The sequence below is a fragment of the Phyllopteryx taeniolatus genome, chromosome 4 (genome assembly GCF_024500385.1).
Source record: "Phyllopteryx taeniolatus isolate TA_2022b chromosome 4, UOR_Ptae_1.2, whole genome shotgun sequence".
Lineage (NCBI taxonomy): Eukaryota > Metazoa > Chordata > Actinopteri > Syngnathiformes > Syngnathidae > Phyllopteryx > Phyllopteryx taeniolatus.
The window spans coordinates 31215940-31228227 of NC_084505.1; the positions used below are offsets into that span (position 1 = coordinate 31215940).

At 41.5% G+C, this 12288-nt stretch overlaps 1 protein-coding gene across 1 annotated transcript; it reads right to left on the bottom strand.

Annotated features, from left to right (window-relative positions):
- Nucleotides 1-484: 484 nt before the first annotated feature.
- LOC133477181 (uncharacterized) lies at nt 485-10220 on the bottom strand. Its single transcript, XM_061771662.1, has 4 exons — nt 10080-10220; nt 3610-3684; nt 1781-2107; nt 485-1141 (listed from the first exon to the last, which is right to left on the bottom strand). Exons 1-4 carry the CDS (start codon nt 10138-10140, stop codon nt 741-743), a joined length of 864 nt encoding a protein of 287 aa, XP_061627646.1. The 5' UTR covers nt 10141-10220; the 3' UTR covers nt 485-740.
- Nucleotides 10221-12288: the final 2068 nt, after the last annotated feature.

A 12288-nucleotide genomic window follows, 5' to 3' on the forward strand; every position in this document is an offset into this window, starting at 1 on the left:
TTTGCCACCTATCCCAGCTTTTTTGGAATGTGTTGCAGTAGCTTTCCGCTATTTTGTTCTCGAGAATAGTGATTCTGTGCTACACTGGCTCCCTCTTGTAGTAGGCAAAAGAATCACTGCCCAAGTGCAGTTCAGTTGTATTTCACTTTTTAAATCTAATGTGGATTGTGTAATTATATATATATTTACAAATGTATTATTACACATTATACAGTATATACATTTTATAAATGTATTCAATAAAAATCTAATCGCATATCGAACCATCGGTCAGAAATGTCGATACCAATCGAATCTTAACTTTGGTGTATCGTTCCTGAGAGAAATTCGCCCAGTGGACTGATTGTTCATTTTCCTACCCACTAATCAACTTTCTATTACTTGTTACTTGCAGGTTTAATGCTTTTGCATGTTGACATTTTCAACACAGTAAAGAAACAATCATGCCAAGCTATATTATGTTCACATATTATATTAGACCCAGTTGCGAGATTTATAATGCCGTTTTTTTATTGCCATGTTGACGAGCCGCTCCCTTGTTGTCCCCATTTAACATTGTGCAATTTCCTTGTTCACGTTAATCAGGAAGTAGAAGCACAATTATAAACCTTTGGACCGTGCGAGCAGCGCTCCCTTGGTCTTTATTAGCAAAATCCCAGTACCTCATCGTTACTAAATAACACAACAGATGTCTCATCAGTAATCACGCTCAATGTTGTGGAATTACTTCAGCAAAACCTTCATTTCTGCATGACGACAATTATGATTGATATCGACAGAATTGTCCTGAAGGGTTCAAGTGATGCGGCTCCATTCGAGACCTTGTGTGCGGACCCCTGAGGTCTCAGTCCATACCCGTTAAGGAATTCAACCTCCTCAGACGAATTGCAAGAAATGTGCCTTCCAGAATCGACGCTCATCAGGGAACAGTTCAAGGGCCCGTTGGAATTCCATTCCAGCTGACTTTGAATGGTTAGCCAGCCGCCTTCCTCCACACTTTTAAATGTGTTCTGCCTTACAGGTCCCTCCGACTGGCTTCGGGAAGCGTGAGACCAGAGCACGTCTCCGTTCGGATGGACGTAGCTGAACGTGCAGACAGGACCGTCCTTGGACAAAACGCCTTTGGCCACCCCGCAGCACTCTGAGGAGCAGACCATCAATGCATGTACTTGTACAAAACTCAAAACAATGTATTGATTAAGAGCCCCCAGTGGTAGAGTAGCTGGATTGGTCTCGCTATGCTGATTAATACATTATTGGAGATATTTCACGTGATTTTTGGGCCAATGTTGTAGTCGTGTAATGACACTCGAGAGCAAGGGTGTCAAATTCATTTTTGTCACGGGCCACATCATAGTTATGACTTCCCTCGGAGGTCCCGCTACAACTGTGAACCCATAAAAAGGAAAGATTATCTCATATACTGTAATTCCATACAGTATACACAACACGTTGATGAATAGCCAGTTTTGATATCAGAAGCCTATAAAAACATCTTTTTCAACTATTACATTTCTTTTCAAGGGAGAGCCAGCGAGGACGGCGCGGCCGCACACAGTTATGACATTTTTGTGAACTTTTGTTGCACATTTTGTCTTTTATTCTACATTACACTCTCGCTTTGGATGTGGTCGAGGAGAGCCAGCGAGGACGGCGCGGCAGCAAGCGCGCCGCGCTCATTGTAGCTTTGCGCACACAGATGCTGAATGTTGACGTGGCTGTCCTGTCAAATAAAGACATGATGATGATGATGTTCAAACGTTTGTAGATGTGGACTGACCTTGCAGCTCTATCCAGCTATATCCATGTGAAATCCCCCAGTTGGACCGCAGTTTGCACATGTAGCGGTTTGAGGCGCCGCTATCCTCCGGCTGCACTTTTGCAAAGATGAGTGACAGCTGGCCTTTTTTATACTCGCAGCGTAAGTGGCTTTTTGTGTTTCTGCTGTGGTTCAATTTCCCCTCGCCGTCCACTTGACACAAAGGCTTGTGGTTTCGGGACCACTCCATATGTTTGACTGACAGCCCATCCCTCTGCGTCGACACGTTGCAGCGTATTGCCACTTGCTCGCCGCACTCGGCTGTAACGTTGCTGACGCTCACCAGTGCTGTAAACAAATGCCCAGACAGTGTACGGAGAACGCATAACTCAGTTGTCACACTTCCCAATAGCCTCAAGCTTATTATCACTGTCACACAATGAGGTCGGAATTAGGGCCGACCGATAGAGATGTTTACGATATTTGGTCGAATACAATTCTGATACCCAATGAATCACCCGATTTTAAAATCTACATAATTCATAAAATAACTTCTGTTTTAGTGTTAATGCTTACAATAATAAAGATGAATTACAGGAAGAACAGTTGACTGTTTTACAATACTTTGTCCTTTAGTATGTATTTCGCAGAGAAAGATTTGATAAAAGCTAAGAGGCTGGCCGATTAATCGGTCAGGCCCTAGTTAGCATTTTGTTAAATTAGCAGACAGCGATTTTGTTGCAATATGTAGCGAATTTTCCCACCCCTCAAGCAACTATTTAAAAAAAAAAAAAAAAAAAAAAAAAAAAAAAAAAAAAAGGAGCCTTAGACTTAGACTTCAGTGAAAATATACCAAAGAATGTGATTGCACATTGAATTCATGCAATTACTTTTTCACACAGGGACAGGTAGCTTTGAATATATATATATTTTTTCGTAGTAAAATCATTTATCAAATGCATTTTGTTTACTTGAGTTATCTTTGTCTAATATTTACATGAGTTTGATGATCTTAAACATTAAAGTGGTGAAACTGCAAAAAAAAAGAAATACAATTTGAGAAGGGGGGGGGGGGGGCGATACCTTTTCACAGCACTTTTTTTTCCAAATGAGAACAATTCTACAAGGAAATATTTAGTTTCACATTACCTGTAAAAATTATATTTACATCTGTGGAACTTGTGCAAGTTAATACAGTATTGGGGGAAAGAGTTAAAGCTTGGTTTCACGAGAAATAAATAAATTCCCAGAATGCCAAAAAATCTAAATAATAAATAATGACCCCAAACAGCAAAACTTATTTTAATTTCATTCTCGTTTGCTTTTTTTTTTTTTAATTATTATTATTATAAACAACGAGGAAAAAAATTAAGATCTGAAATTCAATTTTTATGAAAATAAAAAATAAAACATCTGATTTCCATACTGCCCAGCCCTACCGTACCTCATGAAATGTTTAGGGCAGTGGCGCGTGGAACAGTTGAACACTTGCGCCGGGATAAGTGTGAGTATTGAAACATCGACACAACCCATGGGTGTGACAAATGGTGTGGGTGTGAAACTTTACCCAAAGAAAGCCCTTAGTCACAGCTACTTTGCTCTCTAAAAAGTCAACATGATGGGAAATAGCTTTTACCACCCATCGATTGCAACACTGCCGATATAACAATATTTCAACAATAACGATACCTTAGTCCATTACTGTAATTGATCAAACATTTTCTTATTGCCTGTAAAAGGAGACGAAGTCAAATGGCTGTCCCTATCATGCCGAGCAACTGTTGTGAGTGACATAGCTCGATTGAGACAGTACCAAAATAAACCAATACGAAGATAACGTAGATTCTTACCTTGTGTTGAAAAAGTCAATTCAGTTAGAATGCAAGCAAAGAGCAGACTTGTGAATGCCATCCTGAGTCCTCCTCCTGCAACATGGAAAATATATTAAGATTGCAGAATGATGTCCGGTCTTCTCTGAGGCTTTTGCTTTCGGTTTCTTCATAACTCGTCTTTCATTGATCCCTGAGTGCATTTGTATGCACTTAATGATTAAAGAACCATAAAGGAACTCGAGCAGGACCTCTCCCATAAAAGGAGTGTTCGGCAGGCTGAAGAAAGAGGGCAATGCAGTGGAGAAATTGGGTGTGTGTGAGAAAGTGAGCATTCTCAGATCCATTGGAATGGGAAGTAACTGTTACAATGAAAACTGTTACTTTGTATGAATGCATTTGAGTCAATTGCTGCCAGCGTACCGTGATGACCCCTGATTGTTAAATTCATGGTGGAGACTTGGTTCAGCAGGGATGACAATGTCAAACTCAATTTAGTTCAGGGGCCACGTTCACCCCAAAAAGCTACCCCTATAAGGTCCAATGATTAGCCTCCATCATTTGGTTTGAACAGACTATGACCAACAAAGAAACACAATTTAAAAACACAAACTGTGGCAGTAAAGAAACGTACCACGTATATATTATAGTATATATTCACGGCTCAGTATTTGTGAATTTGCCCATTTGAGGATATTTTTTGAGGGGAAACCCAAGCTTGCCTCTTCTCCGTTTTTGTGGTTATAAAAATGTTGCTTTGGCAACATCTAGTGGCATCTTGGCGCCCATATTAAACTGAGGGGAGGAGTGTAATGGGTGTCAATTCTCTGCGCATTTTTGGATCACATTTGAGAATATTTGTGTCCAGATGAAAGTGAGGGGATGTCAGAAAGTCCTGATAAAGGTTTGTCGCTGTGAAAAGGTGAGGCTAATGTTTTTGGGGACTGTTGGGATTGACCATCAGGAAGTGTCGGATGAGGAGCAAATTTTGGGCTCCATCATACTATTTTAGATATTTAGGTTAAAGGTGTGTGAAAAGGCTGCATAGTGGTTTGAATTAGTAGCAACTGCCTACGCTGCAATTAAACATACTTAAAAGCACTCAAATACATGAGAAAAGCTTTGCAATTTCAACATTGGGGAGCATAGCACTATTAGCAAAAGTTATGCCCACATCCAGTCGGAGTAAAATGCGGTGTCAAACGCTTCCAAGACATACAGTAGTTGCTTTGCATGACTTCATAAAGTTCAGCATTTTTACAGTACATTTGCTTATTTGCTTGCCACAATGGTTATTTGATAGATTTCTAGAGTCATGATTAACGCTCTAATCTTAATTAGCCATAAGGCAAACAGTTTTTATTTATTTATTTTTTTAATATGTTACTGCTCTTATTTATTTGGTTCTAAGCAGGCCTGAAGCCAACTCCAGCCCCCCCCCCCCCCCCCATCTCCCCCCCACCCCTTTTTATTTTTATTTTTTTTTTTTTTTAAATCTTGGTTGTTGTCATGCATGTGCCAGGCAAAATGCCAGGGTAGATGATTTATTTGTCTCAGTCAAACTCCTGGCCATAACTATCTTTAAAAGAAACAAGTGCTTTTCCACCATCTGGTGGCATCTATTGCCAATTACAAACAACAATTATTTGTAGATTTTGGCTATTCGGGGAAAGACTTGGTTGCTTTACCCTGCGAGTAGCGAAGGTTCACTGTCCAAACATTCAGACCTCCAAACAATAATCTACACAAATGTATTGAGGAAATATTAGTGATGATGTAGCGGTCCACAAGTCAACACTCAGTGACGGTGTGAATGCTGTTCTCTTTCTATATGTGCATGCACCGGTCCAGGGTGACAATTATCCATCCTTTTTCCATAGAGCTTTTGCTCACTTGGGTGACGGGTGAGCTGGAGCCTATCCCATCTGACTTTGAGTGAGAGGTGGGGTACACCCTGAACTGGTCACCAGTCAATCACAGACCCGGCAATGAAACTATGTATTGGTTTAGAAATTTACCAAAAGACTCCTGATGTTTTCTGTATGGTGTTGTTTTTAAACGCTTTCTTTTCATTGCATTGATGGAATAGCATTTCTCTTGACTGCATTGCTTCCAGTGTCCCCCCCCCTCATCCCCCAATCAATCAGATTTCAGCCTCTGAAACACACCAAGCGGCCTCCCCCTCCCTAATAACACCACAGCTAATGTAGGAGGAGCTGGAATTGGACAGAAGTCAAGCGCAGATTTAGGCCAAACAGAAATAGTATATGTTGTTTATTTTCGGATCACACTAAGACCTGACAACTTGGCCCGAGTCCTTAAGTCTTCTTTTTAATTTGGAGAGAAAAAAAAATAGAAATGCTGCGGCGGCGGCGGCGGCGGCGGCCCCCGGGATCCAGTACAAACATTTTGACTTTGCAAAGATGAGAGTGCTCAATTTTCACAGATTTATTAATCAAACAAAGTTTATTACTTTTGGCAATAGTGTACGACTGAGCTGCATCCCATTGAGAGATTGTTTTCATTTTTGTTCATTCTCAATAGAGTTTGCTCCATAAATTCATGAAAAAAAGAATATGTGTAAAAACATAAAACTAAAACTCTGTTTTAAATGTTTCAATTTAATGAGATGTACATGAGAAAATCCTGGCAGACGGACTGACCGTCAAAATGCAACAAATAAGGATCGGCACATTGGCCATCGAGAATCGGTCGGAGCCGGCCGGGGACTAACATTCCAATTCTCCCGGAATCGTTCAAATTGAAAAATGTCGTTGTCTAGTTTCGATGCCTGTAGTCCGCCGACCCGAAGAATAGCGAGCAGAAAACCAACAAAGAAGAAGTGCGCACACGCACACTGAAACGATTCCATTCAGTACGTTTACGCAAAAGATGTGTTCATTTCAACGAGTTGTTCGCGACAATGACAACACTACTCGAGCCCCGTCTACCGCAAGACCCTCTGGTGCACTTAAAATATTTTCAGTCCTCCAGTATCTACGTAGAATCTTCATTGAGAAAAAAAAAAGTTGTGTTTTGCCTGCATCTTGTGACATCTTTAAGCAATTCCAAATCCTTCTACAGGGGCATCAATTATTTTCAGATGTTTTCTGTGTGCGGCGGCTGGTTCCCAGTATGTATCCCACACAAATAGTGCGGGTTCACGCTATAGCGGATGGGGGGTTACTGTATACCGAAATGATGATCCTATCTCACTTTACTCACAGTTTTGCTTTGTGAAATCTGGGCCTGGAGGGAGCTACGCTAGCGATTAGGTTTGTCACATTTTATTAACGTAATTTCCTTCAAAAAGGATCTAAAATATACAATAAATAAACAATATATATGTATATACATCGTATAGCTACCCTGATAAAAAGTTCACAGAAAAAAGGGGACCTCAAAGGGGTTTTCCAAGCGGGCAATAGCGCTACCAGCGACAAGGCTCCTCCGCTGTAGCAGCAATTAGCCATGCCCGCTTCCAATGCGCTTCACCATCTGCGGTTTTGTCGCACATCAGTCGTGCCATTTATCCGACGCATGCGACGGGGCTTTTGGAAAATATGTAACGACATAATTGTGACCAGAGAGCAGCTGCGCGCCACAGCTGGCAGCGGCTTTGGAGGGAAGAACGAGAATGAGATCGATATCAGTGGCTCGCTACGTGCCGCCATGGACTCGCGGAGGGAGTCGTCGTCGCCACGGGGACGTGGGGCTAATTATGGTGGGAGTTCACGTCAAACGCAACACGGAGGAAGTGACGAAACACTTTCCAAGCCGAAAGTAAAGCGGCAATGACAGCTTTTTCCTTGGTGGGTGGCGGCTTGGCTCTCATTGGCTGCAACATAACTCCAACCCCGTGCTGCCATTTTCCCGTCCATCCACTTTCCACAGCATTTGTACTCATTAGGGTCTCGGGCACCAAATTTCTCTATATATTTAAGAAAAAAACTATGGGTTTATTTTCACTGGATGATGTCATCCATCCAATTCTTGCACCACTGGGATGGCTTTTCATACACACTACCTTCTCTCTCATTGCTGGATTGCTCTGCCCAAACCTTGATTTTTGGAGTGGCTCCCAGATGCGATTCTGGGTTCTAAAAGCTACTTTATGATAGGATGATTAAAAGTGGTGCAAATGGCCTCCATCCAGACATCTACTTCAAGCAAGCGCTCGTAGATTTTCGTTGCCAGACCCTCAACGCCCTCAATCACACAGTATGTTGGATGATAAAAAGACAAGATTGTCCTAATTATCGTAAGAGTAAAGCAGCATTGTGAGCAGCACTTTTGTTGTATTTAAAAAGATTTTTTTTTTCTCTCCAAATGTTCGCATGTATTTGCAGTAAATAAGTTCTACAGCTTAACATAAATACCGCAATACCCATTTGCAACGCTCCAATATCCCAATCAATCATTGGCCGTTGTAACTTCAGTTTGTCGAGAGGGAAATAAGTTCATACTCTTGACATGCGGATTCTGTTAATCAAAATAGACTCTGGTCTTTGGCTCAGTGGCAGCAATAAACCTTCAATACAATGGCAAGGAAGCACATTTCCTGTGCCCTAGATTGAGAGGTGTTTGCGCTCGACAAGAAAGTGCTATTCATCAAATAGTTTCCTCATGTACAAAACTCCCCTTTGTTTAAGAACTCGGGGTAAAACGCATGTTTACTTAATAGCTGATCGTGAATCACCGAAAGCTGTTTGATCATTGTTTTATTCAGGTTGAACTCCTCAAAGAAAGCTCCACTGAAGGCAGGATTTACTGCACATGTATCGTAGGTCGAAGTGCCCCGTGCCGATTTCGCGCCTCACGCACTCACAAGAAGCTGAATAGTTCCCTCCCCGTTTTTGTTTTTCGTTATTCAATCGACGCTCATTTCAAAAGCATACCAGCGGAAAAGCAACACTGTGGGGTTTCGTTCTCCTCTGAATTCTAGAATTTCACACGACAGCGGCTGACAGCGGCCGTCGTCTCCCAATGCGGCTTTATAGCTTTCGGAGAGTGAAAGGCTGAAAGGTCAAATCGGTCATTTGAAATCACTTAAACCGGCAGCAGGGCCGTCAGCGCTGTTGTCACAGTCGATGTCACAAAGCGAAGTGTGTTGTCGCAGGCAAAGAGATGGAAGTGCCGACGGAAACAGATCGCTCGGTGATGGCTTGCTAATCCTTCGCGCTTTTCCTCAGGGAAGCATCAAGAACAGCACTTTTTTTTGGGGGGGGACTGAAACTTATTATGCTTTTATTATGCTAATAGTTCTAAAACTTTGTACACCAATCACCGAATAATAAAAAAAAAAAACTTAGCTCCTCGAGTACCACCATCATGACCAACATTAAAATGCTGTTACATAGCATCAAAAATGAGGGTTTATTTTAAAAAGTATATCTAATGTCATTGTAAGCCACTGTAACATTAAAAAAATTATAATAATTAATGATCTGATTAAAATGCATCAAGGTTAAATGAAAATGGTGCCTAAATAAATGTTGGAAACTTAAAATTTAGACACAATAACTGAACTGTACTTAAGGCTGTGATTCTTTTGCGTACCACTAAAGGGAGCCTGCGTACCATAATTGGAGAATCTCCGTATTAAATTCCATTTCCATAGATCAGACTGTGTTGCAGATCAGGTTGCGAACAATGAATTTATACACTCAGTGACGTTAGAGCCAATCAGGGCTTCTGCTGCACTGTTTAATGTGTTTCCACACCTTTATTGAGCACATACTGTATTTTACGTAAAATGAGACCGCCAACCAAAACAAAAAAAATCACAAAAAGTATATATACATATATTTAAGCTGAAATAATGATGAGTTCATCTCAGTTTACTCACAAATTCACTTAGTCGGTGTGAAATCGGGGGGACAACGGGGGGATTCAATTTTAATTGTACCTTCTGCCATCTCATGGGGCCAATTTAGACCAATGAAGTGAAATTGGATAATGTCCCACCCCCAACCCGAAAAATAATGGAATGATTTAAAAAATCCCTGCCGAAAAGTGGTTTTGGAAGCTCCATGAGTCATCTAGCGTGTTTCAAACAACCACCTAGCTTAGCCTTTCCGTCAGCTATCTCAATGCTAACACTAAATAGCGTCTGTGTGGTAGCGCTATAACCCTTTAAGCAATGGAATGAACACAAACGGTGCAGCAACACATGTAGACAGCCAATATAACTACTCAGTCATATATTCTTTTTTCCTCTGCGAAGAACAGCTAATATTAGTGGCATACTGACGATCTGAGAGGAGTTCAGATGTCTCAGTGAACGCCAACGATGATTTGAGATTGAAGTGTTCAGAGTGACGAGCGTGGTCACGGAACGAATAAGACTTGTATCTCAAAGCACCACTGCAGTTCTTTCCTGCTTTGTTGTTGTCGTCGTTGTTGTTTTTTTTTGACCAAATAAAAGCATATTTCATTTTATCCTCGAATGGGGCAAGCATACAAATCACAATAATGAAATGAAAGCTCACCTCGATGGCTCAAAGCTGCGCTTCGAGTCGCTTGTGCTTTCGAGAAAGGCCCGAGTGACATTTCCCTCCGTCGTCGTGCGATGGCCGTGGATGTCTGATGGTGTCTGAGTGGCGGCGCGCATATCTCCGCCACTTTCTCCTGCGGCGTGGCATCGGTGCTGACTCACTTCCTCGTAAGAACTCCATTGTCTCGCAGATAACCTCACCTTCCCGTCACAAGTATTAAATACGCGGCCAACTTCGAAGGTACTCTCCCTTCCCCCTTCCTACCTTCCTTCCTGCCTTCAAAAGTAAGGATATGTTTGTTAATACCTTCAATGTTCGCACACTGAACACCGTGTACAGGAAATGATGATACATATTACAAAACATTAAAATCTCTCTTTAAACATCCTCGGCATAGTACCATTGGGAATCTGACAATAATGTACTGGGGGCTCCAGTCAAAGTGCGACATTTTTGAGGTTATTCCTGGAAATGAAGGCGGACTTTGCAGTGTTAAAACTGCTAGGCAGATTTCAATGTAGCCTCGCTTTAATAACCCAAATTCTGCTGAAATCAATTCAAATTCAGCGAACAAGCCCTCGTGAGCCACGGTCGCTCACGATGACATGACTGCTTCGGAATTCGAGTGTTACTAATGCTAAATGTTATTGGTTTGAAGTTGCACTTTTCGGAATATTCAGTCAATTCAAAAGCAAGAGAGGCGATAAAGTCACCTGGAAGCCGATAATCTTGCTAATTCCCAGTTCCCTTTTTCATTTCTTTCTTTCCCACAGAAGCAAGAAAAGCTGTTTTGCAATGAAGTGTGAAGAATAGCAAACAACCCAAAAAGACAGACGTTTGTTCTCTGCAATTATGAATGTGTTTGACATGTAATGACATAGATCTCTTTTTTTTTTTTTTCCAAGGTGGTGGTGAGGTCTCTAACGTGTTGCACCTTCATCCATATACATGCACCCACCTGTCCATGTTCCCTCTAATCTTTGCAAGGCCACTCTGCCCCATTAGTAAGCGTCGCTGTGTGGGTTGAGACATCTGTATTAAGATGTTCATTTCCTCTCAGCATATTTCCATTAGGGCGACCAAGCACTCCGGCAGGCTCGGGTCCAATTTATTCTGCCACAATGTGCTGCTGTTGCTGTATGAGTGGCCGTGTAATGAGCTCTTAATGGGCCTCTGTCGGGTACATGGTGTCGGTGCGCTTACGAGGAGAGTGACACTAATGTGCCACAAGAGCTACAGTGCACCAAAAAAAAAAAAAAAAAAAAAAAAAAAAAAAAGCATTTCACCTGCTTTTAATCTGTGTGATCAGAAATTATTTGTCCCACTTGGGGAAACCATTGTGATAAAAATGGTAGATAAATAGATAGATGCTGTAGATAAATAGCTTGACTTGGTTTTAACACTTCATCATGCACACGTTTGTGCGTCCCATGATGTCATCATACTTTTTTTTTTTTTTTTTTTTTGCTAATAGCCCCAACAGCATATATGTACGCAAAGTTAAAGCAATCGATTCCAAAGTGTTCTCCACTGACTGCAAGCACATCACGTTAAAATTGGAACTTCTAAAGTTGAACGCGCCGGCAGACCTGACCAACACCAACGCGACCAAAAGAAAGATTCGCTCACCGTGAATCTCTCTGGATTTTCCTTCTTCCGAACAGACTTATATCTGAACACGAACGGTGCAGCAACCCATGCAGAAAGACAATATACTGTAACAATGCTCACTGGCATTTATTATTTTTATGCTCTGTGAAAAACAATTTGAAATCTCCATTTATTGCAATAGGGGAAAGATGATTTTGCCATATGAGGTTTTCGTGTTACGAGTGCGGTCGAAGAACAAATTAAACTAGTACCTCCAATGTACTTTGTTTTGCAGTAAACATAATGTGGAAAAGACATTTGGACTGTTTTCAATGTGTTGTGAGTCTCCTTTCTTTCCAATTCCAATGTAGACGAACAGTAGATAGACAGAACATGCTTTGTGCCTGCACTGCGGCACACGAATTATGAGCACAACATTTGGGCTAAAAGCGTTTCATTTGGCGGTGAGGCTGCGAACGGCTGAGTTTGAGTGACTCCAGTCATTCTCGCAATATGGCTGCCTCAGCACCGTGCATGTTGAGTGTTTTTGCTGCTTCGTCTCCTCCGACTGCACTTTTTTTTTTTTTTTTTTTTTGTCCCCCAGCAACCCGCT